The 27,574-nt window shown below is 42.8% G+C and overlaps 1 protein-coding gene across 8 annotated transcripts in view; it reads left to right on the top strand.

Moving 5' to 3' along the window:
• Nucleotides 1-19,971: 19,971 nt before the first annotated feature.
• Nucleotides 19,972-27,574, top strand: part of LOC111262532 (neural cell adhesion molecule 1) — a 51,855-nt gene continuing 44,252 nt past the window's right edge. For 6 of the 8 annotated variants that reach the window (XM_086969194.1, XM_086969193.1, XM_086969192.1 and 3 more), the window contains exon 1: nucleotides 19,972-20,483. In XM_086969194.1, coding sequence (XP_086825320.1) covers nucleotides 20,408-20,483 — 76 coding nt within the window. In that variant the 5' untranslated portion in view covers nucleotides 19,972-20,407. Of the gene's footprint in view, nucleotides 20,862-27,574 lie in introns of all 8 variants that reach the window. The other 2 variants (XM_086969198.1, XM_086969197.1) reach the window with 2 other exon arrangements.

The raw sequence follows: 27,574 nt of genomic DNA, 5'->3' as shown, positions 1-27,574 counted from the left end.
CAGACGAGGGCAATGGCAAAAGTCCACTTGCACTTGAAGAAAGCCCCGAATTAGTGGCTACAAGTTTGACGACGCCTAGAGAGTTTCATCAATTATATGCATTTAAGTCTAGCTCGCTGACAGCAGCGTTGTTTGTTCGTTTGTTTGTCGTATTGGCAGATTTGCCTCAGGTCTGCGATAAAACTCGCACTACTCTGTGGAGGCTTTCATTAGGCTGTAGAGATAGCTCTTAAAGCAACTGAGCAGAAAAGCGGTGCTAACAATTAGTCTGGCCAAATAGTCCGCCGTCTCGCTGATGAACATACTGGGAATGGAACAGGCGCTCGTGCGGTTCCTCTCTCTCGTCATCAAGCAGGAAGTGGTATTTTGTAGTTGATGTTATTGTAGTGCTAGTGGTTATGCACACGGTATGTTGTTTAGCCCTATTAGCCGGAGAAGACGAGGACTCCGAAAGGATCAAGGGCGGCCCCAATCAGTCGTAACTGCTGCTTTGAGGATAGCGTTAAATTAATGTAGGCCACAACATCTGAACGCGACTTTGTACCCGCCGGGCGAATGATTTTGGATTTTAGAGTGTAACGTAAGGTATTGGATGACGATGGACGCATCGAATCGATCGGGTTAGATCATAATAAGAAAAAATAAACGAAGAAACAACAATAATAAGAAGAAACAACGAAAGATCACCTCTAAGGAGAAATCGGTATAAACGGCTGTTACGATACCGACTGTATTGTATCCGTAGATTACGCGCTAATGCTTACGTACGGCCTATAGATTTTAGTTCTATTCGGTTAAAATTTTTTGTAAGTTCAGTTTTAACTTATAAAGGTTTTGAACCTTTTCACTAATTGGAGCTATATTACGTGGTACTGTTGCCGATTGTTCCAGAAGCCTAATCATCATTTCTATAGACCAATCCTACTATTGTCGCTACTTTAATTAAATTGCGTTTGTCTATGTTAGACTCAAGTACCTGCATTTCCATCCATTGCTAGGATTTCATTTTCATCGAAACGCAGGTCTATCTCTCGAATAAGCAACAGGTCCTGATTCATCAATCTTATCGCCCCACTCGTTTCGTTAGTCTTGCATCTGCTATAGATATTTTTGCTGTATCTTTTTCCCGCATTCTCAGAACGCACCTCGTCGCTCTCGGCCGTTTATTTATTCATTCATATTCAACTCCGCTTATGATGTGTCGAACTTCTCCCCTATTCGAATGTTGTATCGGCCAGCCTTTCCATGCCAGCAATAGAAGCAGGCCATTTGTGCCATATTCCCACACAGACGGCATATTTTTTGCCCGTTCTGGCAGTCTGCCTATGTGCGGATGTACCCGCATGACAAGAGTAGGAAATGCGTTGCACACATGAAGACGTGGCTCCTTTCTATTGGTTCGATTATCAATCGTCGATCTTCCGACTGTGTCCCTTTGTAATGGCGTTGGGGCCTGTAATGTCTGACCCAAGTTCCGCGATTAATCCGTCTTGTCATTGCCCTCGAAATAGTAGTGTTTGAATCACAGGATTAGAAGTGGTATTGACTGCTCTTTCGCCCCATTTCATCTATGTTCAATCAGTCTTCCTTTGTGTCGTTTCATATTTGTTACGTTATTCAGTGTGTTCAGCTGATGTCTGTATTACTGAGAATTCGGTTCAGCGCCGCTGTTGCCCCGGTGATGATCGAAAGCTTCTGGAGGACGACACGGAGCGGGGGGCAGCGTATTTTGAATCGCATAGTAGCTCTTAGGCCTCTTCAAGGTTGTACCTGTTTCTCGGCTACATCCGCCTCTTGTCGTCATCGAGATGGCCAAACAACGTTGTATAAGCATCTACTGACTGTCTTTTCTCCTTCGTCCTATTTGTCTTTATCATCACTTTTCGTTTGACGTTGAAAAGCACAAAATAAAAAAGCGAAAAAGATGTCCCCACGGCAGCTACCGCCGCTCAACCTGACAGACAGAATAACAGAACGGGTGAGCTAAACCAAACGTCAAATGTATGCGAATGCACGACCAGAATTGAACGATTCTACAACAAACATTGAATATCGTGGTCTGAGGAGAGAATGCTGGGAAGGAAACGAAAAAACGACAGGGCATTGGCGAAAAGATGAATACATAGCAGATGCACAAGCATAGACGGGCAGCAGAAGCAACATCAGCATGCCCCATGATGAAGTTGTCGAAGAATATGCTCGATGGGGCATCACTGACATAACAGTGAGCAAACAGAATGAGACCCCCAGAAGTACCAGAGGAAAAGAAAGCCAAAAATGGAGAGATTGGAAATGAAAACGAGAAACGAGGGGTGGTGACGCTGACGGCAATATGAAGCGCATGTCGGTACGGTTCAAGGCGCATCGCTGCTACCGCTTCTGGTCGTGCTCCCGATCAATAGCCGTCGCTGGCTAATAGAACAAGGCATATTCTGAGAGTCGGACGAACGCGCAGCATAATATGTTTGTCCTAACTATTCGCGATTGTGTTAGAATGAGTCTGATATAGGGAAGACAGAAAAATGGGGCTCCACTTTTGAGACTGAGATGTATTAGGTGAATTAAGCAAAAGTCGAGGGGGGCACTAAGGCATCGGAGAGTTAGCGCTAATGATGTAAGGGGCATGTTTCTTCATTGGTGGCACAGACCTGACACGGAATGACGATGAAACAAGTGGCAGGTTGTTCATCGCTGTGGCACTTCAGAAGCGAAAGTGCCGGCCGAATTCGATTTCGATGACCTCCTTTGTGGGCGGTCTTCGCTCGATGAGAATCGTGGCGATAGCAAAGAATGCTAGGGGGTACGGGCTGGCACGCATGCATATGTTTTGCCGCTGATCACGCAGAAGACAACTTAATGTGCTTATATGGACCACGTAGCTGGTTGGCTGCCTATCGATGGCTTTTGTGTGCTAGCAAAGTATAATTGTATGCTATCTGAACATATGTATGACGGCATTATTTTGCACCAGTGAAAGAGAGCACTGAAGCCAGTTCAACTTCTATACGGCTTTAGTTGTTACTGCTTGTAATCTGCTGCCTTAGATAGGCTCATGTGTATGAAAGGCTTTATGGGCATACAGACTGCGCAAATAGTGAACGCGGGAAAACAGTAAAGGACGAGAAAGGAAACGACCGAAAAGATGATACTTGTGTAGCAGGCAGGACAAGCGTGGCAATGATGATGATGATGCTATTGACGTCGGTACAGAATCAGGACAAACAGGATAGACCAGTCCAAGACGTTGGCCACGGTACTCGTCTTTCGTGAGCACAACGGTGGTAGCCGGGGAGGAATAACGCTCTGCGGCGAAGCATGTAAACCGAAAAAAAGAAAACATATTTAGGCGGAAAATTACGCCTAAAACCTAGACAGGGCGACTTTTCTTCAATAACAGGAGGCAGCAGCGTTCGTAACAGACAATCGAATGGCGAACCGCGTGAACTCGAGTCGTGACGACAAAAAATGACACGTTTAATTTTGTGCTTATAATATAATGTACACATTACGAATTACGTTTCGTCTCCACATATGTATTATAGAAATTGCAGAGAGATAATGGATCGTAAAGAGTAAAGTGGAAAAGGAGCTGAACGAAAAAATAAATTCGAATATTGTCAGAAAGAGCTATTTAGAGCTGGCTGCAATTATATTTGCTTCTCTATGCGAAACCCATGACGGGTTAGGTTAGGTTGCATTGAGGCGGACATACTCATACAACGGACAAGCACAAATAGCTTTGCTACGTGTAAGTGCACATTTAGAATGTAAGTAAGACGCCATTCAAATCTAGCAATGATCATTCTGTATTGGCATATAATGAAATATTTTATCTCGCTTAATACTAATAATAATTAAGAGAAAATCTAGAGCATAGCATATCAGCGGCAAAAAAAGACTCTTAACGAACGTCCCATAAAACAGTTCGAAAGTTTCACCATCTGATTGATAGAACCTAAATTTCTGTGACGAAAAAAAATAAAACAGAAACAAATTTTATGTTTAAGAACGCTGCTATTGCTGGTGTCGTTGTTGTTGTTGTTCCTGTTGGATTGATAAGGTTTCAGTAGTTTTGCCGTAACACCAAAACGACAAGCTTTATAAACGAATGTACGATGGGGTCTAAAGCTCGCGTTTTATACGCGTGACGACAATACGCCTTGTCAATTGGACCCACACAGATCCGTTGTCTTTTCGGCCGATCGGCAAATAGATACATGATTAGATTGTACGTACATACGAAGCGATTCGTTCGTTATTTGTTGCAAAGGATAGATTCTGTCGAAGAGTTGTACGTAGAACGCGTGTACATTTCTTAACGATAGCATATAATGTTTTTCTAGTCGGCAGAGTCAAACCTGCCAAAATATAATTCCTTATCAACGTTAGCGCACGAACGTATTTTCGAGGGTACGTCTGTTAGGACGTCTAGATCAGTTCGAAGTAGAAGTTGTCCTAAACAGGTTCAGATATGTTTACGGCAATTTGTCTGATATAGTCCACGTTTGTAAAGATATAGATTGTCAAAATATAGGGTGCAGCCGTTATATCGTAAAGCATTAGAGTAAAACGGGCACTATTAACTTTTCGACCCCCTATCATTGGGCGCTTATCGAGGGAGCATAGTGATATTAAAAGCCCAGGCATAAGTTTTAGCAGCTCGTTCAAATGGCCATTTGATGAGTCATTGAATAAGACGTGCCGTCCCCATAATTATGATAGATGGCTTGACCACCAACTGTTACGAAAGATCCTACATATCCAATAAACAGTATTGCTATGAGCACGGTATTGTATGATACTATCGAAGCTCGAAATTGATTTTCGTTTTTTGTGGCCTTAGCATAAGCATGCCCTGATCGCCTATAAAAATATGCCTGCTCTCTTCGATAGACGGGTGCTAACAACAGCTAAACAGTGAACATTCGGAAGTAGTCTCGGCCGTTATTCGGTCGTGGGGATGTACATCTTCTGCAACTATGTTATTTACCTAAGAATTAAATAAACATGTCATATTTCTATCCTTTATAACAACGACTTATGCTTTTGATTAATTCGAACTATTTCGCCTATTTCGAACACCTCTAACGACCGTCCCCACGTTACCCCGTCCCTAGGACTCTTTCTCTCTTCTTCTCTTTTACACCAGTGCCGCGTCGCAGACCGTTCATTACGAAGGCCGAAATGTCCGGCAGGATAACTTATATTCTAATATGCGTGTGCCTGTTTATGGCCTTTTCCGTTATGGCTGGGTCATGGTGCAAATCGCGGATTCGCGATTTCCCGATGCCTGTGCTTCGCATGGGTCTCGCAAACCTGTGAAGCCACCCTATTTTTTTTCTATGGCTACGTTCCTTGATCACTTTTTCTACTACCAGCATCGGTGGCAATCAGCAACGAAAAACTGGTTCGGTGGTTTTTTTCACACTTTAAACTTGCTAATGGAGCCGGAACAAGGCTAACAGACGAGCGAGCTCCTAATGCTCGGAGCCCCCTCGAAAAGTCGATCTAGTTCATTATCGAACATGACGATAGATATGTTATATATCTACCTATAAGTGCGTACACGTATAAAATGCTAAATGATGCAGTACGCATTGGAATCGCATAGGAGCGGTCGTTATGGCAGCAAGAGAACCAATACGTGTATAGTAAACGTCAGGGGGTAGTTATGATGATGAGGACGAGACACAAAAGTCGTTGGGGGTCTGTATTGTTGTTTGTCTCGAGCTAATCTTCAATTTTTATTTGAAGGCTCATAAAGCTTCAGATAGGTCTGATGAGAAGGTTCAAAAAAGTTGATACAGAGGCAAACATTGACTAGTAACTTTTACCCAGAACTAATAGATTCTTTTAGTTTCTGACTATTCTGTAGTATCTTAACAGAAATATTGTTGCTTTTAGCTACTCGACACGGTGCCTTAAGCTTTCTTAACGATCGATTTTTCTTTTTTTTTTTCTGGATAACTCTTGTTACTGATTGTTTCTTCCATTCAAAGTCGAGTGGCTCTGGCAGATATTTACGAAAATCAATATATCAGTGCTCATAGCCTGAAATAAGTTTACCGGTCCGTAGTTAGGTCCCTTTCAAAAAAAAGCTGCACATTTATGTATTGCAGTATCCGTCTGAAACTGGAAAAACGGTCCGGACAAAATTACCAATTAGTTTCAAAGTATTCGTAAGTGTGTCTGTGTGTGTGTGTGTGTGTGTGTGTGTGTGTGTATGTGTGTGTGTGTGTGTGTGTGTGTGTGTGTGCGTATATTTCGAGCACCCTCAAAAGATAAAAATCAGATGAATATATGCGACAATCTCATTGAAAGGACTGCTTTTATGACGGTTAACACATTTGTACCGGTAACGTGTGAACCGTTCCCCTTACGGAGCACGACTGTGCGTCTAACGAGCGAACATTGCGGCTATTGCCGTAGGTCGGATAAGAAAACCATCGTTCGTTTTGCTGATTCCGTCAAGTAGAGCATCTGCTCCATACAATTATAGAGTCCTATTCCCAGGCAACCCTGGCATAGTGCCTCTAAGTAGCAATCTGTACTATTTGTACGGCTACAGTCGTCTTTGACTGGCCACCATGCATCGTTGGAGGAACTGAAAAGAGTAACGTGAACACTACTTCAGAAATCCACAGAAATTTAACATGCCCCGGCTGGAAAAATTGATGCTAGTCGTTGGATGGTTAGCCAACAGAGGCCTAAAAGGACTTATTTTTATCCTCTAGTTTGTAGGAGAAATCTAATGGAAATTATCATATGTATTTACGTGATGCGGCTTTTAGTTTAAGTATGTTAATCTGTCGAACTAAAAATTTAGATAGACTTCTTTTTCATACACACTACCTTTGTGATATCGATTTTTATTCAGTTCCACTTATGTAGAATATGTTGTTCTCTAGCCAACTAGCACCAGTAACCCCGGACTTTTTTTCTTTATAGGTTTATAAATATCTGTATTTTTTTAACATCACTTTTCTATTAAATACAGCAGATTTAATTGTAATATTTTATGTGGCGTGATCACTGAAGTCCTGTTAGCAAAAATATGTCTTTTACATAGCGTTAGATCTGGCGATTTTTAATATAAACTGTATTTCCGATCTTCACTCCAATCTCTTTCAACACTGTCACACTTGCCTATATAGACACCCGATAATAGGTGAGCCCAACAGTTGCTTCTTTACCCATGACAATATATTATATACTACAATCATCAGTTTCGCATACATAGTTTTATCAGCGACCTGTTCTCGGCAATTACAATATTATCTTCACAGTTAGACGTTACCAAGGCTATGTAGAATACAGATCATTGCAGCACATGCACTACATAATCCGGTATCCGCCAAAGGCACAAAAAGCTTATAGAACTAGCGGCATTTGCTACACCGTGATACATATATATATATATATATATATATATATATATATATAATAAAAGTCAAATATAAAAAAGGTACCTGAATTTGATTTTTTTCTTATGCTTCTCAAACAAAGTAGAAATTTATGTTTTAGTTAAATCTTTTGAACGTACTGGACGTGTCATTTTTAGAACTACTTGATAGCGCCATTAATTATTAAAAGAATATTTATCCTTTTATCCGTTATTAGCTTTTTAATAGTAACGGGGCGTTACACAAGATTGGTTTAGAAAACTCGTTGAATTTCTGTACTAATGTAAAAAGTCCAACGGGGTTACATTTTAAATTAGTAGTAGGCTAATGGCGTCAAAAATGTAAACGGCTCAGAAGAGTCAAAGGGTTCAAAAGCTGCAAAAAAAGCATTACGAGGCTCAAGAAGTTTGACCGTTGAATATTTCAACCACTTCCATGAAATTTCCAACCCTTTAAATTCGAACTCTATTAGGAACCTTTCAGTTTCCAGCATGAAAGCCTCTCTCGAATTCTTCAGAAGGCTTATGAAAACTTACAATGAGGAAAGAAGTAAATTTTGAATCTTGGCAAGGGTTTAGTTAGGGCGGAAAAATAGGATAATAGTTGATCTTCGCTTAAATCCTGAAAATGACATACCATGACAAATTGTTTTTTTTTTTTCTTAAAAAAAGGCTTTCGTCTGATCCCTGGAGAAACGGATGAACGACAAAACTGCCCGTGAAAATTTGTGCCGAGTTTAGTGCCATACTTTTTATATGTACAAAAGGAAGCAGACGCAGAATGAATACATTTGTATGTACATAAACACGTATATTAAAAATGGTGACGCACATTTTCCTATATTCTCTATATTGCCAGTTACCGCTAGCAGTGGTACAATGGTTACCGTTATTGCTGTATTTACTATTATAATTACATATTATATACGATGATTTGCGGTGGGATAAAATTATGCGAAAAAAACATGAATAACTAAAACGTGTATGCTGTTTTTTTACGTACGAAATAAAACGTGACTGATAAATTTGTGTAGGCGGACAATTTCTGTTGGGCAGCAGCTAGTAGTAGTAGCTGTTGCTGTTGTTAAATTATAATGTTTGACCTTGGCTTATGACTGGCAAATCGTCTTGTTTGCTCGCACGTCGTAGGCCCACTCGGTACTCTTGCAAACTTTCGCGTATGGTCCTCTATGCAAAAGGCGCGTGGAGAATGGTTTCCAACGGGCAGAGTTCGTTCTATGCCGTTGCATCGTTTCGCCTACGTTGTACTATATGAATGTATGTACCTATAATATAGAGCATCTCATTGTTTTGAGCAGGACCAGGCCGACCTCCGCTGTGGAGCGCGTAGCATTTAAGTTTGGCGGTACTGGTTGTTGCTTGTCGACTACGTCGTCGTCGAGCATTCACTCGCGCCATGAATGTGTAATAGGCATAAATAAAAGTTTTCCCCATAGCTGCATCCTCTCTTTGTGTCACCCTCTCTCTAGCTGCTTGCCTCTTGCCCTATTCGCTTGCAGTCGCCGGTAGCCCTACGGGGGCCAGGCCAAACAGGCCAGAGCCAGCCAGCCAGAAAACGGCCTTATGCGAGAAAGATTAAAGGCAGCTGGCATTCCCACGACGTCGAGTACCCGCTCGTGGCTGGTAGCGCATACTGTTTATAGTCGCCGTAGTTGCAATGTTGTCTATGGCGCTCTTCTCACAAGGACGCAAGTGTGAAGCCGTCCCTCAAAGAACAACAGAGTTCCTCCTGCACATAATATAATACAATGCTCATATATATACACCATACACAGCAGCAAGTAAACGTACAATATCCATCGTGTATGTATGGGTGCCAGTCACAGTTATCTAGCTTCGCAAGTCTGGAGCACGAAGCTCGTGGCACGCATCTTTGGATTTTTTATGTATTCGCAGTGTATAAGCGGCCAGTTAGGCCTAGGTGTAATCTTTCTCTGCGAACTTTCTAAAACGAAGTTTCAGCAAAAACGGAGCCAGTGACCGGAGGTGGAGGGGACGGAATCAATAAAACAGCAAATCAATTATTCTGTTCTTGCCGACTCTTTGTTCACAATGTTCGTTCGACGACTGGGAGCGCTTTCGATGCGCTATTCTCTATTGCTTGACAGCGTTGTGCCTGCAAGGTGCTTCTTAGTGACAGTCCGAAGACGTTAGTACTATAACTTGGCGAGGGGCATATTGTTTGGAAGAAAGAGAGGATGAAGTCGAGATAGTCTCGAATTTAGGCACAGAACATTCCCGTCCTATGGAGCCTTGAACTGCTGTTTTCTAGTGGTCAATTATTAGCAAGTAACGATAAGAATAGACGGGAACGGTTTTGGCCGAACGAATCATCTGGGACTCTGGCTCTGGAGTGGTCAATCTCATCACATTTTAGTACTAATCATTGTAGTAATGTCACGAATATCTATGAATACTGTGTTTGCAAATAACATACGTGGCAACGGTAAGGCCTCGTTTTACATCGATGGAAATACCTGTGATCCAGGCCATTCGATGCCGCTTTCATACAACACAGTAAACTATCTGAAATAAGTTATTAAAGTCTATAGACAAGTATTATCCAAAACTTATATAGAATTCAATTGTTTACTTTGAGCGTCATTTTTCGTTCCGGTAACTTCATCCGAAACAGACTGGTGTCACGCATAGCACATGATTATTTAATTATTTTTGCAAATATATCCACATGTCTGCAAATACACCGTTTCTACGTAAAACGTACGTCGTATATTCACAATTGGAGTTGACGTTCGTATTATTCACGTATTTTCTGCTCGCTAATCATGCTCTAAGCAGCCTTTCCGACTTGTACCATCAAACGTGCCTGATATATAGAGAAAGGCGTATCATCTCCCGGCGCACGTGTCCACAACAGTGACTAGAGCGCAGCGTTTCAGCTGTAGATAGGAAACGAACGAAAATGACGTATGAAGAATGACAAGGCCAAACGAAGCTAAAATATACGAAGGATACCCAGCGTAGAAATATACTCACCCGTAATTTCTCCGAAATTTACTTGTGCTCTGCGCCTAATCCAGGGGCAATTTTGTAAGAAGGACACTTCAAAGGGAGATCCTACATCGACAATGCCAGTTCTACCGGCAGCGACGGCTCTAAGCGCTCATCTTCGGTATCTCATAGTAATAATAACATCGGATGTAAAGCTGACCTATGCAGGAGTAATGATTGTGATTTAGTCTTGTGCTTTAATTTGTGGTGCCGTAAACTCACTGCCTCCTGCTGCCGTAGCATGAAAACGTGCTATATTATTTGAGAGTAGAATGCTGTTTATCTGTCTATCATTAATATTATTTAGTTCTCTTTGTTCGTTCCGTTTCAATAAACCGTCCTCATCCGGTGAGTTGTCTGCCGAGACAACACGTAGCGAATCTGTTTCATCGAATAGAGGCTGTCGGAGGCAAAACACCTGCAGCAGAACGTTCTTTTTTTAACTTAATCCGTCCGTGTAACGCAGATTCATAATCGGTAGACTACGCGCTACACGGTAGACACCCTCGTGAAAGGTAATAACCTCTGATGATGGGATTAGCGATTTAAATAGTAACAGTACGAGATGAAGCATCGCGTTATCAATGTGAGAATCAGGGAGGCGTGCGGTTTCGGGAGTTGATTTTCGGTATGATTTAAAGCCTAACACCCGCAGTTAAATGTAATCAATTCACGTACAGGACGACGGTGTGGAAGGGTCTGTGCGAGAAGCAGTTGACCCCATGCTGGGCCGCTCAGCCGTGTCGCCTATTTGACGCGGTGACAGACATTGAGTAGGCAAGGCCCGAGAAATTCGACTTGTTTGAGAAGAATCGTGTCGATTGGCGTCGTTGCTGTCAACGTCACGCGTTGACGCTAAATCCTTATTGATCTTGTGTTTCGACATGTCCAAAAATTTTAATACTAACTCGCTAAGAATTATCGATTGTTCATCTCAGATCATAGGCTCTAGCTCTACTGTTGTTAGCGCGAGACATTTGTACGGAGATATCGTTCCCGAACAAAACTGCTATGCGACGCAAAGGTCAAATGTAAGTTCGACGACAGGCATACAAAATCAAACACAACATGGCTATGGTGAGATGTAAAAAAAATCGCAATAGATGCACCTAGGAACATACATGTGTTCAATTAAAGCGTGAACCAGAAGAAAATGCAGAAAGTGGTTCGTTGCGTGTTTATACTTGGTCGTTATTAAAATCGTACCCAATTAGCCGTAGATATGCTCGTCTGATACAAAGACCTGGATTCCCAGGATGACTGAGAGTTAACACCGAATGAGGAGCCTGGTTGAAGTCACGACAGTCAGAGGCACTGTATACTATCACGACTAATACTCTTCATAAAAATAAATTGGATTTTTCAGTGTGTCGTCGCCGTTTCTGGCCAAGTGACCATCATGTCACCGTCATGCACTTGTAGAACGTGCGCCAGACGGAAATTGAATTGTTCTCTTTCTCCTTAAGGGCCGCGACAGACGTCGTTTATTTGTCTCGAATTTGCTCTCGCTAATTCAGTTAGGGAAACTTAAGCGTCTTAGTTAAGTAGCAGATTATTCGCATTTCAACTGAACGCCGCCTTGGAGCATGCTTCGCAAAGTTGTCTGCTTAGCTCGATCTTCAATAGTTCTCTAATTGTCATAGACAGGATCTTCTGTCGCTCGCTAACTAGCGGCCGATACTTCCCAGCACGTGAATGGATGAACGCGCCGAATTTTTAACGAGACACTTTCATAGAAGTGTTTTGTCGTAACGTAGCAAGTCCTATAAGTGGCGGACAAATCGTCCGCCTCGGTTTCTATGGAAGAAATTGTTGCGGAATATGCTTGCTAGTGGCTAAAATCAAACCCTAGGAAATTCTTCTCGGGTCTCAACTAGTCTAAGCAGATTGTGCCTGTAGAAAAGTGCAGCATTTTAGAGGGTTGTTCAAGTCATGACAGATGGATTGCACATACAAGAACTACGAGGCAACGCGAAATTGAGAGAAACGCGCTTCCGACATGTGATGGATAAAGATCTAGTCAACGATACAGCGACGATATGAAGGATTAAAGATGCCTTTTAACAACGATGGGGCACTCGTCTAGTGATAGGACAAGTGCACATTTCCTCGCTTTTTACAAAAAAAAAAAAAATACGTATGTTACGTAGCAAATCAACTCGTAATTCAGTCACTTCTCCCCTCTTACACGAAAACTCATCAAGCTATTACCATGTCGTGTTCTGATTAAATGTACAACTATCTGCAGTGGAACAAACACTCCGAACGCTAAACGGTTATCTCACGCGTATTTACAAAATAGAACTTGTTGTCACAGGCGATTATGATTGTCGCCATTGAAATGAATAGCGGAACATTAGCCACACGAGCTGACTGTAAGATAAAATTACTTATTTTGTCAGATACACGCAATCTGGGACTCGCACACAAAATCATGATTAACATTTTTTATTAGATGCTCGTGCAGCGTTAGTTTTGCTATTGTCATGTTTACTACTTAACATATAAGTTGAACGATCTGCTATGTGTAAGTACTGACTCGCCAACCAACTCGCAGTTAGCTTTCGCGTTTAACATCATTAGCCATTGCTCCTCTAACGCCCTTAAGCGTATTCGTCTCAACGACAAAGCACTAGCAGCAACAAGTGATTCTTCGAAAAATCATAGCGTGACATGATAAATCATTGACCCCTCTATGCTACCACCGTTCATCGCAGAGAAAAATGACGAAAGTGTCAACGAGATTCTCTGATTAGAAAACGGTTACAACTAACTACAGGTTGAAGAACAGGTGAATATGCGTTGATTTGACCGTTGGCCTTTTCGGACGGACGCTCGAACGTCATGTTTGCGCCTAAACGTTACTCTGTCAAGCAATTTCTGCCAAAATTGCTGCCAATGTTATTATCTGTTAAGCTGCATTTGTTCGTGTGTCTAGTCTCGATCGTAGCCCATGCTAGTGAAGAACAAAGAGAAAAAATCAACCCACAGCATTCTTATACGGTTGTCTTAATGGTACCGTTTGACGCCGCAGGATAAGTAGCCCACGTTTACTTGGGGACGAGGGCGTCATGACGAGGAACAGCTTCACCGTGGACAGATTGATCTTCAAGCGGCGCAGCGTCCTCTCATCCCTAACTATCTATAGCCAGCCATGTGCAATGATGAACGATGGCAACAGTTATTTAATTTGCGGTGGCTGGGTAAACTGACCCGTAAAAGACAAAAAACGAAAACCGCATATTCGGAACTCGGCCACAAACTATGAGAGTCTACTGCAATGTCAAAAAAAAACTAATACACAGCCAGGCAGGACAGGACTGCTTCAATAAACATTCAACCACTTTCCGTATCCGAGCGGCGACCACCAACATCTCCCCTAAATGTAGTTCGCCGATGAAAAGACTCTCGCTGAAATAAATCAAGAGTATAATATTCGACCTCGAAGTGCATGCTTCTGTAATAACGTCAGCCAATTGTCTGGGTTTGAACGCCCCAGTGAGCTGGAGACACGCACGTTTTAACTTGGAAGTTCCTACCGGGAGTAAGGCGATACCATGTGGAACTCGAGTATATGTATGCATCGGTATATACTGCAGCAATCTGACCACCGTATCGCGGGCTAAACGGTGACATGCGTCTCATACTTTGAAAGGTAGTGCTCGTATAACTCAGCTATCTGTGGTTGAGAGTTCGTGCTATGAATAGCTTTACGAGCTGTCTTGTCAGAGGTTCTTTCTATTGGTACACATGGTTTTATGTGAAATCCAATTCTATATCGCTTCCATTATCATGGATGAAGGTTCAATGGTCGATTCGCAGTTGTAGATTCATAGGAAGTTACCGGCCGATAACGGCAGACACCATACAGTTAGAGTGGTTATCCTATCAGCTGTGGAGATGGCGGTCAGGTGGCGTTTTTGTATTTAGTTTATTAGTTCGGCTTTTCCTCCCCTCTTCAAACGCCCTTGTCACAGCACCCGAGTGTTAACGGATGGCCGGATCAGACGGCACATGGTCTTTTTCGCTTTTTTTTTTACTCACGTATTTATGGTCCAACGCCTATGTTCGTTATCATCAGACCGAACAACGACATTTATTACATATCTATCGACCAGCTCGTCAACCGCTTCTCAACCAAACCTCATTGACACTACTAAGCTATCCAGCTAGCATATACTCTAGACCCTGAGTCGCCTCGATTTCGCCTACTCCTCCTCTTTCTCTTTAACTTATACGTATATTTAAGACATCAAGAGGGACCGTAGTCGTGCCACCCGCACCATGCTTGCTTTACGAAATATCCGCGGCTGACTCGCTGCTGGAACAGCTGGAACTGCTTTTCTTACCATCGTTATGGCGCAGTATAATACCATAACATTTTAAGTGACACATGCCGAGCCGTCAGCATTCTACACCTCGAACGGTCCTAAGCAGGTACAAGTGTCACTCTTAGAATTATTTGCAGCCCGTATTCCTATTAGTGCTCTAGGCAGTTCAATCATCTCAGTTCAGCTCGTGTCAGAGGCTCCTTTCCAAGTCTTTCTCGGGAAAAAGATTCTTGACAGGTCGACAACGCCTGCGTTTGAACCACGAACGCAACCCCCTAACTGTACGGCGATTGAGGAGTGAATCAGGCAGGCCGTCAGGCAGACAGTCAGCCAGCCAGTGTGTTTCAATACATTTGCGCCTCGCGTTCCGGCGTCGTCTTGTTTCGGTTCGATGTCAGTTACGCGATCGGTTTGTATTTATGAGACACCTAGACGGGAAAAGAGTTTTTATAAACGTTATTTGTGGCTCTCTCAAGCACATGACCGACAGAAATGGTAGTGGCCACTATCAATAGCGGAACTCTGCTAGCTGACGTCATTTACTCCTTCTCGCTGGGCGAGGTTAGATACGGGTGACATGGCGGCCCATCTCTTGTCGGACCGTCTGCTTCCCGGAAGTCGGCAACTCGGTAGCCGCTTCGGTTGGTTGCGTTCTAGCGTGCCAAACGCTGCGGTGAAAGAGGGGGCAGTGGAGGCTACGTGGGATGCCAACAATTGCCTTCCGTTAATTTCTTCGTACTCAGTGGTAATGTGGCGCTTAACTCTCGACGTGTCAATCAGAAGAAACCGAGCGACGGACGGCCTCACGGACCATCGTGGACAACAGTGTAGAGTACTGCGGCTCATGAAGAACACGCGACTGCACTAAGTCAAGAAACGGGTGAGGATAGGGGATTAAAGGTCAACGGCAGCTGAGGGTAGTGTCACCCCGAATTATCGCAAGCCAGGATTACCACCACGGCGACGGTAGCAGAAGAGCTCAACCTATCACATTTTGTCTTTCAACTAGACGGACTAATGAAACGCTGTTCGACCTAGTATTGGAATGCCCTTGATTGTGCATCCGTAGAAGCCTCCATTTGCCCCCATGCATGCTACTTATTAAGTGATTAAGGTTTTAAAAGAACGATAGGAACAATGATGCCGATAATAATTTCTATCCGTATTCTGCAAATTTTATGTAGTGCCTTGTCCGAACCGCAGGCTGGCGTATGACCTATTTCGAAAATATCGTAAACTTTGTGTTTAGCGCCATTGTCAAGAAAACGCGGGATGCTAGTAAAAAGGCATGTAAACTCGTGGTTTTTACCGACCGAATCGATCAAACCAGACCAGTATAGTAATTGTATTTATGCTTAACGAAACGAATGGAATGTAAGTTGATCATACGTAGTCTAATATGCATATATATTATTTCTACAATTTACTGGAATGAGTAGGCTTATCGATTTAGCAGCAGAGAATAAAATCAGGGCCCTCTTCTTAAGTTCTGAACAATAAAATGGTACAACGGTCCGGGAACTCCTGCTGCGGAGTTCAGTCCATCATTTGTTGTATTGTATCCTAGAATAATACGTCCCCTATACGAACGTGACATAATTAATTTTCATATGTTAATGTATATTGCTAGTGATACTACCTGAGCGTTTGTCGAAACGGTGCTTTTATCGAGCCTATCTATTATTCCCTGTTATTTTATTTATTTGGCTTAGTCAATGCCACTGTGTTTAGACACCGGTCATACTTACTACGGTATTATAGTTGCGCGCGCTAGAGGCGGAGAGGGCTGAAGGCATCGAAGATCGAAGACTCTTTCCACCAGGAAAACCAGCCTGATCAAATATTTCAAATTGAAAAATCAAATATTTCAAATTGGGCTGCATAGAATCGATTGAGTATTTTATAATGTAATGTACTTGTATGTGAACTAGATCACATGCGAAAGCAATGCTTGTTACTGTCTACTTGTTATACGGGATTTTCGCGCATGAAGACAGGTGATTTCAACTTCAGTTACCTCTAACAAACAAGGCTACACGACTAACTTCGGATTTGAATGCATAAACCTATTTTTAACCTATAATTATCGGTGGTCGTATATAGAAGCTAATGCTAATTTACTGTCCTACCATAAGGTTCAGGCTACAAATATGCACAAAATTTTGCAATAAGCCGTCTTTTACCGCACGTCATTTGAGACAAGGACATCATAATTTAAATATCGTAGATGACGATAAATAAGGGAACGTGTAAAATAACTGACACATGTTTCAAATGTATTACTATTGTTTGTGCATGTTGCATTATCCGTACTCTAATATTACTTTTTTTCTTGCTAATTTTCTTTTACAGGTGAGTTCTTGGATGCAGGCATAAGCCGACCTCACGCAAACGTGGCGGCAAAACCCTGACGTCGTCATGGCGGGATGACAAGAGATGTCTGTGATAAGAGCCTCTTTTGCGTTAAGATGTCCAGAGACAGTTCCTCTGTTTATTAGGACACATGATATATATAGATACTTACTGATTGGCAAAAGTGGGTAAAATACAAGGTGAATAAATACTGCCGCGGGCTTTTGGGTTAAGATCTTCACTAACGTTTTGTACTAAATCTGATAGAGCCAGCTTATTAGCAGTCCCGAATCTACCTACTACAACAGTCCGCGAACGAGTTGGATATGCAGAAAAAATTGCGCAAGATTTGCCGTCTCGAATTTTTCGATAGCTGTTAAGGTGTATGCACTAGCTCCACGTTTGTACTTGGTCAGGCGGAAAGAACATTTTTTAAGTGATAGTTTTTTTCGAATAACAGGGTTAACACAAAGCTGTACCCGTGTTTGATAACGTTTTCTTTACGTAAATTATTATGCACCGAGAGTAACACCGCTACCGCACAGCTGTACAGTAGCTTCATGAGATAATCTTAAAGCTCTTCAAGAGGCTGATACGACACATATACCACCCTACGTTTGTAAAGCATTGTCTGATTTTCTGTTCTCCAATGGTTGACCTATACCGTTAATCTATTCAGCCGAGCTTCATGTTAAGGCGCTTGGAAAACTGAACACTGGATTTAACACGAGACAGTATTTTTTAGTTACTCTCATAGATGATTTTCTTTTTTCTCTCGTCCTTTTTTTTTTTTTAGTTAAACGGGATATTCTTATGTATAGAAGCGTCTTATTCTACAACAGATCTCTAAAAACAATGCCTCTCCGGCCAGAGTTCGATCACCACAGGCATAGATCATGGGAGCACAGGCGCTCAACGACAAAGCGATCTGCGAAGCCAAGGACGTCTTTGCTTATTGGAAAGTGTTCATTCTACCTTTCGAACTAAGGAAAGGACGCGCCAGCATACTTTTGTCAGGGCTTTCCTTTCGACTCATTTGACAGTGCCGCCACATTTATTTAGATAGCTGGGAATATTGCGTAAGACTTTAATCTTGTCGTCTGCTCTATGGTGGTACACGGATATTCGAACACGTATGTTTTCGAACGCCCTCGAACAGAGCGACGCCCGGCTAGTTTTGAAATTTCGACGAATCTTTTCAACACTGCCAATAACCCAGCGGTATGGCATTGGGGCATGATGTTTACGTCATGTATCGCATTTGCGTATGTTCACAAAGGAAAGATGACGAAATAACGATAAAATGGAAGCGCTGGGATTGCTGCATGCTGATTGGGAACGCTGTCGGCTCCGCGCGAAGCACGGAAGGAATTGTTCGCTTTGAGGTTCTTGGTTGCCGCGTGCTGGTGGTGGTACGCAAATTATTTTTTTCCTTTTACGATAGGCTTTATGTTTGCCATTGTTTTTTTTCGGCTCTTCATCATTTTCCTATTTTCCTTAAAAGATGAAGAACCTCTTCACGAGCGGTTCTGCGTGAATTTCCGAGTAAAGGAAGAATTCGATAGCGTTTCGGCGTTCCGTGCATTCACCGTGTAGAACAGACATAAACTATGTTTGCGTAACCGGACTGTGTGTTCACGGTTTTCCTCTACGGACGGTAGCGGTTTTTCGCGTCTGGTATTCTTTTCATAGAGGCTCACTGATGAAGTGGCGTCCCTGCCTTCCGCCTGGTCAACTAAAATGCTAGCGTGACCAGACGAGGCAGAACCTACCGGTGCTATGTCCCAAAGAGAACACGTTCGTTCTACCTCTTTTAGATTTCCTAGGAAACGTTATGGGAACATTTCCACGTCAAACAACACAAACGCAGCTTATGGAAATTTTACACTGAAATTATTTATATAAGGGCAATGTGTGAGAATACCAGGCGGGCTATACTCATGTGACTTTGCTCACTAAAATTCGTATTTTACGTAGAAGCTCTCGTGGTTCTACCTTCTTCTCTTTTTGTTACCTGATTAAATTTCGATAAATAAACGGGTCCTATATAAGGGTATACATTTTTTTCCTTTGCTCACTGTTGATAATGATTGCCTGCTGTTGTTAATTCGTCTCAGTGTCATGATTGACGTACCTCGGTCTGTAACTATGCTGTTCTGTATTGAACTTGATACGCTGCCGTTCAATACGCTGTTTACCAAATAATGGCCAACACTGAGCTGCTCACCACGAGAATAAATATGGATACCGTATTGATCAAAATTAGAGAAGCTGACTTCGCCCCCAAGATAGCAGTCAGTCATGGGTAGTGGTTCCTAGATTCTACCAGTTTCCCGTGTTCTCGTCCTGAAGGTAAGCACGGCAAGCTCGTATCTCTGCTATGGGTGAGGTGAGCCTGCATTTGGCGTAGTCTGAGTTCAGTTCACTTCAGACTTAGGCCGTATCTTATAGCGCGCCATGTTTTTCGCTCGCCCTTTATTGGCAGCATAAGCATCAGATTGCAGCGGAGTCGGCTGCATGCAAAGATACGCACGTTACAGCTAACTTACGTGCGAGTTGCATGTCACCTCATTTGTAATCTACGGAGAGCATTACAGGGACAAATCGTAAACAAACGATACTTCTCAAGCAACGAAAAAGCTAGAACGAAACAACTGGTGTCGTTGTATGTACGCCAAGAAATGTGTCGCTGATACAGGCATTCTATTCTTCATCATTCCACCCCCGCTCTAAACACCTCGGCCCTGTAAACGTGGCTACTTCGTCCAGCAATCGACGTCTTCTCCTTCTCATTCACATACGACGTCGTTCGTCGTCGTTACGCCTGTCAAAGTCTGCGCTCAGAATGCCGGCCAGGCATTCGCGCTGCTACTGCTGTTAGCTACATGGCAATAGCATAACAAAGTAAGCGATTTATCCCACTGACTGAGTTAGTATTCCAAGTCACGAACACGGTCGGCCCAGCACAACCTAGCGAAAGGAGATTCGAGGCGGACGAAGGGGTGCAGGCCTGCTGGCTTTTTGGCTGCCAGGACACAGAGTAGTAGCCCTAATGGCAGCAGCGCTCGCTAGCACAAGTACCAGTTCCAACAAAAGCAGTATTAAACCAAATGAGGAAACGAAGTCATCGTCTCGCCGCGGTCTGATGCGGTGAGTGTGAATTGTAAAAACGGCTGCTCAGGGGCGATAGCTGTGGAGAAAATGCGGCGGCAGAACCGAATTCACCGCCAGGGATAGCCAATGTGGAATCTAAAAACCAGACTCAGCACGGCCAGCCAGTTCAGTTGGAATGCTGACAATGGCGAGGGCCCATTTGACAAGGAAGTGGGTAGAAGACCAGATCATGATGACTGTTGGTTTGGCAGGTAGGACTTATACGTATGATACTATCTCATGATACACCACTACTAATTCAGCCGTTGTTATTGCTATCACTATAGTTAGCCCCACTATCTATAGACCGTCCAGACTACTGTAATCTCGCGCTTTCGATAGCGCTTCTTCAATTCACCTACCTCTGGGGTGGGTGAGGGCTTTCCTGAGCTCTAAAAAAAAACAAAGAAATGGTACCGGAAAAGAAAAACTTGGAAGCGCAGAGGAAATTTTATCTTTATTGTAGGGATCTAAATCGATGTTATAATCCGCACAGGGTATGCCATGCACGTAAGAAGCGTTCGGCCTTCGTTTCACTGAGTTAGCTCTGTCATAACTGGAAAAAATGTTAAACGAAACATCGTGAGCGAGTAAGTATTAATTGCTGCTACTGTTATGTTATACGAGAACATGCGCCCTCGCCAACGACCAGAAAAAAAAGATTTATTTGAGGCTATTCTAACAATGGGTAGCAAAATAGATGCCTGAGTTTGCATGAGTACACGAATTATTAAATGAAGGTGAGGACAAATTCGACTTCGACAAGGACAATGATTGTTAGGGAGCGACAGCGGATGTGTCGCGGTGCTTAATGCAAGGTGTGATTGTTTTTTTGCAGTCGTTCGCTTAACTTGGAAGTTCCTTTCAAGCAGCACGCAGCTGTATGCAGAGATGGAACGCTATTCTCAAAATTGAACTTTCTGTTTTTTCGATTGTTTCGCTACCTAAGCGTGCAGGAATCTAAATTCCTTTGAGTTCGCAGCATGTATATGAGGATGTAAATGGCTGTTGTTTTCCATAGGTCGCTTCACGGTACACAGCTGAGTGCATGTCTGTGCGGGCTAGTTTGTGAATATTCAAATGTGCTCGTTCTCCTGGTATTCCTGATTTTGGTTTTCACGTCAAAGTGCTGCTTAGAAAGTCTAAAACGCAGCAGCTTTCCACTCTTCTAGCTTTATCTCTATGCAGTAGCAAGACTCATTCGGCACTCTAGGAAAGACGTCTAAGGGTAGAATCGTTGTCAATGCTGTCCCCTGGCTCCCTCTAATGTTTTTGTAATTTCGTAGCTTAGGCAATTTCTCTTCACTGAGGCTTATTGACAAGGGCAGCGACAGGCAATGGTAACATAGTATTTTCGCCCTAAAGGCCTATAGTTTGCTCGCCTATTGAAGAAAAACGCATTTACTACACTGCGGATACACTGCATCGGAGCGTGTAGCAATGGCGTTGGTTTCTCGGCGAAAAAAACATTTTTTTTAATAGGTCTTCTTTAACACCTTGTTATGTATACACATTGTATCGCATAGGCGAAACAGCGAATGAGATTAGAGACAATCGCAAGGAAGTGCCACGTCTCGTCTATTTGAGTTAATCAATGAAGCCTTGTCTTGGTTTTTCGATGTTTCTCAGTGCGCCATAGGACATACTATCGTGAATAGTGTACATGTGTGATCTTACTGTACCAAACCACTGCCGCCAATGGTTCTCTATGGATTTCTATGGATCTTCTATGGATTTAACTGATTACCTTTAACGGGTCTTTTTCAGACACGTCAGTACTATACGTACCCTTAAACTACCAAGCACGAAGAGATAAAATAACTCAAAAAAAAAAAGGACCCTCTTTTGCATAAAGTACATATGTATCATGATTCTTTTTGTATGCCAATGCAGCCCAAATGTCGTTACAACATTGATTCAAGTAGGAACACTATTTTCATACGTTGACTTCCGTTCAGTTTTACAATAGTTACATTCCCTCTCGCCGTCGAATCGTTCCCTAGATCCTACTTTTATTATGACGCATTTTATGGATCATCCCATAGCAGAAATCCATCTAACAAAAACGCGTCGTTGAAATAGCTTTCGTCTTCTTGCGCAAACATACACCTCTTAAAATACATCGACACAGTTTGGTGAGCTGTTTTTAATTAAAATTCTACGCTGTAAAGAAGAGCACTGGTACCGAAATATTTTTCCCGTTTCGATTTTATTATCCAATTCCTTCTAAAAGCACCCCTTGGAATTCACGTGTCGCACGAAACAGTAGATGCCTTCAAATGTTCCATTAGGCTCCCCTTTGGCGTGTGCAATACAGGTGGGCAGATACATGAGAGCTAATACCATTGTTCCTTCTGAACTGACTATGATTCTATTTGCCATTCGTTTAAAAGTACGATTCAACCTCTTCCAAAGAGCTATATGACATGATGAGTTTATTTCTTTCATACTAAAACAAAAAAACTGAGTATCGAGTACTCGAGTATCGGGCTAAATTTTGCTCCATAATAAACCCAGCTCTCGTTTGTAATTGTTTACCTTCTGTTGACTATGAGGTACATTCTGCTAGATGAGAAAACAAGTATTCTATTGCCTCGGCTTGCCAAACTGATAGATTTACTGCTAGCAAACTTAACTTGCAAGTGATATGTAACGCCTTGCGAATGAAACCAGCAAAAGCAACGAAGGGAGAGAGGGAGCGAAAGGGGTGTAGGTAAAACTAGCCGCATTAAGTAGCCCGTAAATCGTCTGGAAGTTTGAAGTTATGCAGCTTAACCTGATTTGGATTTCGAAGGTCAGTTGTTTTTCTCATTCCTCTTATGTACTTCAATCGGAGTACACCCAAAATGTGTGATAGGAAATCCGAGACGCAGTTCCGCAGACTTCTGCAGGTAAGCCAGGGCCCATCGGGCGCTGCACAGCTACTGTTGCATCGATAGCATAGGTTGAAATTCCGGCCTGCGGTGGTAATAAAACCGAGGGAAACTCTTCAAAGGATGCTAGAGATCGTTTTCCGATAAATTATGCGTTTCTGATACCGCACTATAATTGATCCCGCTGTCGCTAGACGGGCGGGTGTCGCTTTAATGCTACAGAGAGACGATTTACTGCCAGCCCGTACGCCCCGTAGCGCTCTCGTGTCAGACAGAAAGTGCTGCAACCCGCGCTGCTTCCAATACATCCCTGTAGCCAGTCGCTTTGATGCCATACGGCTCTAATATTCAGAAACAGCCTTCATTTGGAGTCGGCTATCCAGGTGAATTTATGCAGCTCGATCCATTTGCCTGCCACGGTTTGCCACAGACACTACGCTAGACCAATAGCAAGCTGCTCAGAGATACTGTCTGTTAGCTGTCAGATCCTGTACGTAGAGGTGTCTACACGATGTGTCGATACAGGTCGCTCGATCTGGGGCAAAGCTGGAGAGTCGATGTGTGGAACTAGAACTGAACTGAACTGGTTTCCCATGGCACGTGATCGTATTTGAAGGATTTCATTAACTACGTACCAATAAGCGTTAAATATGTTGATGTTTAAGGTATTATATCTCGATCCGCCATTCAATCATAACATAATACAAGCCCGGCGGCGAGCTTAGTCTCATTTGCACGCCAATCTTCTACGCGCTTTCTTAGCGACCAGGAGTCCCCTCTTTATACTGTTAATTCGTTTCTCCTTGCCACACTTACGCCGTTATCTTACAGCGACGATCAAGGTACAAGCACTGTTAGGAATATTTAACTTTCGGTGGCTAACTGCGAAGTCGATCGAGAAGAAATTGATATCTATTTTTTTTTATACAAACACAGATTCAAACAGCGATATTCGACTGCCCCTGCAGATTTGACCATCTCCGCGGTGTTGGTATTGACTCAACCATAGTTCATCATCATTCCGCTAGTCGGCTCTTCGCGCCTATTTACGATTCGTGACGATTATGGGTTGTTTCGGACAACAAAAAGGACGCTCAGCAACAATGATATCTGAGGCGATAATACCAGAGGCTGACTGTTTTTAGGACAATCGTTGTAAGAGCGTTTTGGCGTCCCATTGCTTCGTCTGTATGTTGTCATCAAATTCCGTTTACTAGTGGCTAGATTAACATTAAGAGAAAGTAAAGGACGTCACTATGTTGATATTACTTAATAATAATCATACGACATCAGCCATCCGAAGAACAAGAAAAGTTGGGGGCCGGGGGGAAGGAAGGGGGAAGTTCGCATATTGACGGCCAAACAGGTGTCTGTTGGGTGACAGAAATCTTTTTTGCTGGGTATCGGTGAGGTGCAATATCTATTTCTTTTCGGAATAGTGTTTGGCCTCATGTATAGAGCAGATGTAAGTGATCTTATTAGACAGCAGAGAAATATCAGTATGTCCTTGCTTTCCTAATGATGAGCCTATGTAAAGTAGGATAGTAGCACCTTCCACTCGAACCGATCAAGGAGATCACAAATTAATGGCGCTGGGAACGCCAGTGATCGAATAATGAGCTTATTTTATTTACTAATGTTTCGCGTTTCTATGCCTAGGCTATTATTACTTTGTCTTCAATCAAAAGCAGTCCCAGATAACTATAAGCTTCCGACCAGCCATTTTCAGAGTGTTAAGCTGCTACGAACAGCATACACACAGACATTATCAGACTAATTACTTATAGACAATAAGCAAAATGAGGTTTGATAATGTTATATCTGGGTCAGTTAAGTTATACGAAAACACTATTTAAACTTATTTCCCTCTTCGAGTTGTCTGCTCCACAGGCGATAAACATTGATCAACAAAGATTGCAACAAACTTTCCTAGTTTGTACGATCGACAACATTTGTGTTATACCATATTATGTGGCATATATAGCCTATCCTATGCTTTATGCTAGAATAGATGTTCGGCAAAGTGATAATGAGGACTATATCTAGCCCGGTCCTTGATTGCCACTGTCCACTTTTGTTGTTTACTATTATACTATATGTCCATCTATTAATGCTCTTATCTATGTCCTTTTTTCCATTTGTTTCAGCTTCTAGACGATGTCATTATAGCTCATAGAACACATCTAGAACGGAGACCAGCCCAGGAGCGGTGGAACGGGTTCTTGTTATTTTTCTTCGCCATCTGCCTTTCCTAGACCATGCCTTGATTCGTTGCTTTGTTACCGCTTTCATACATTTTACTGCTTCGGCTTGTTGGCTTCGACCTCGGCATCTCTGCGATCTTTCCGTAGTATCTCGCAGGTCTCTAAACGGTTTCAGTCAACTGTATACGAGGCAGGGTCCTTCCTGCAACTTGTTGTTGTTGTTGTTCTCTTTGTTAACGTTTCTGCCAGGTCGGTACAGGTGGGAAGCGTACTGCCGGCCAACGGTCACAACCCACTCAAAAAGGGTAGCTTCACGCAGACAACGAGCAAATGGCTTTTATTCGTTCCCTTTGAAACCGTCCCAATGTTGAGGTGACTATGCCTGTATGACGTGCTGTACGGACTGGCAGGCGGGCGAACAGACGACTGCTCATATAACAATAGTCGTTTCGCCGAACTGCCCCTGCAGCGATTCAACTCTCGACTGAGATCGAGAGACATTGAAAAAACGAGGATCATGTAGTTCTGTTTTGTTCGGCGTGTTTTAGAATGGAGAAAAATGCAAAGGCAGGTCAGCTGAGCGAACAGACATTGGGGGTGTAGGTAGTACACGCTCCTGGTGCAGGGGTTGCCGCCGATACAGTGAAGGTTAGCGGAAGCTTTGAGTTAGGTTCCTGTCGTTTCGTCTTGGTAAGGACTGGCCACCATCTTCCTCGTGGGGATGGCGGCCGAACAACTGTAGGCAATGGGACAGCTGCAGTACAGGACAAGAAGGGGGGGAAGGACGTTCGTTGCCGTTGTTATTGTTGCTGATGTCGTTAGCCTGTTCTAATGTTCGCTGCAGCGTAAAGAGCTGGCAATATTGGGCTGTGGTACACAGGGCGCGGTCGCCGATGCCTGTTTCGCATCATATTAAATATATTTGCTAAAAACAGTTTTTTAGGTTGGTCTATTTGACGGCAGGAGCAACAGTCCCGGTAGCACAAGACAGTGAGTTACACAGCGCCTGTTTCAAAAGCAGCAGTCGTAGTAGGAACTTCTTTCTTCAACACTTAGTATAACTTCCGACTGTCGAGGGAGACGCCCCCTTTATTTGGGAAGTGTTACTATCTGAGTATGTATGTGTAAGCAGTTGTATGTGAATGTGAGGTATTCTGCGCTTCATCGGCTCCAATTGGTCTTTGACGCCTCATACTTGAGGATGGCCACCAACTATTGCCATTTATGCAAAAATTACTTTTCTAAGTCTTATTATATTTCGTTAAGTCTAACCCCATAGGACCGGTTGGTCACGAGGTGCGACATAATTGTTTAAGCGTTAGACCTAAATGCCGCGAAGGTTGTTTCGTTCTTGCTTACTCACAATGAGGTACAATATATACATGACATTTATCGTTTACATCAGCTATATGCGCATGGAGCATTTGCTTTTCCCATTGAGCAAGCGAGATATCGGTGTATTTCGAGCTTATTTGGGGATATGGGGATTTGGGGGTGATATAATAAAGCGGCTGAAAGCTCTCTGCCAGAGCGAGAATGGGGTTACAACGGAAAAAATGAAACAAAAAAACTGGGTTAAGAGGGGCTACTTGGCCCAGCAAAATGTAGCGGATATGACTAAACCTTTGAGAGAACTAGCCAGACATTTTCATCCTGAATATTTCTGAACTATTCAAGATCTCCTGAATAACCGCAAGTGTATTACTTTGAAGTGAAAACTTGGGAAAAGTACATTTGATAGGATAACGAATTTCAAACGTTTTTTAACCATCCACATTTCCCAAGTTTAACCAACAACAATATTTACCTCTTGTTCAATCTGTAGCCAATTGACAAAGCACCCATATAACATCATCGTGAATTAGCTTGCGCTACTATTCTCAATTCTGGCGCAATCCGTAATAGACACATAACATTTTGTAACGATCTTTGAGAAACATCCCATGTTTTTTTTGTTTTTTATGTATTATAACGCAACCGCCTTGGTTTTTATAAATATTATTAGTTGATACTCAAGGCGATTTCAGACGCATTGCCGAATTACTGGAGTCTTTAGGTCCATTATATAAATCATGTCTCAGTCAGTCTGCGTACCACAACGGCGGCAACTAGCATTGTCCAATTGAAGAACCTAGAAGTTAGACATTCGGTAAAAAAAGGTCGAAGGGCTTTAGAAAAATTAACTGACTACCACAGCAATTACCAAGTGAACGACGTACGACAGAA

Source organism: Varroa jacobsoni, unplaced genomic scaffold, assembly GCF_002532875.2.
Source record: "Varroa jacobsoni isolate VJ856 unplaced genomic scaffold, vjacob_1.0 scaffold_672, whole genome shotgun sequence".
Classification (NCBI taxonomy): domain Eukaryota; kingdom Metazoa; phylum Arthropoda; class Arachnida; order Mesostigmata; family Varroidae; genus Varroa; species Varroa jacobsoni.
Note: the sequence above shows the minus strand (reverse complement) of the source record. Positions and strands in the feature narration are given on the sequence as shown.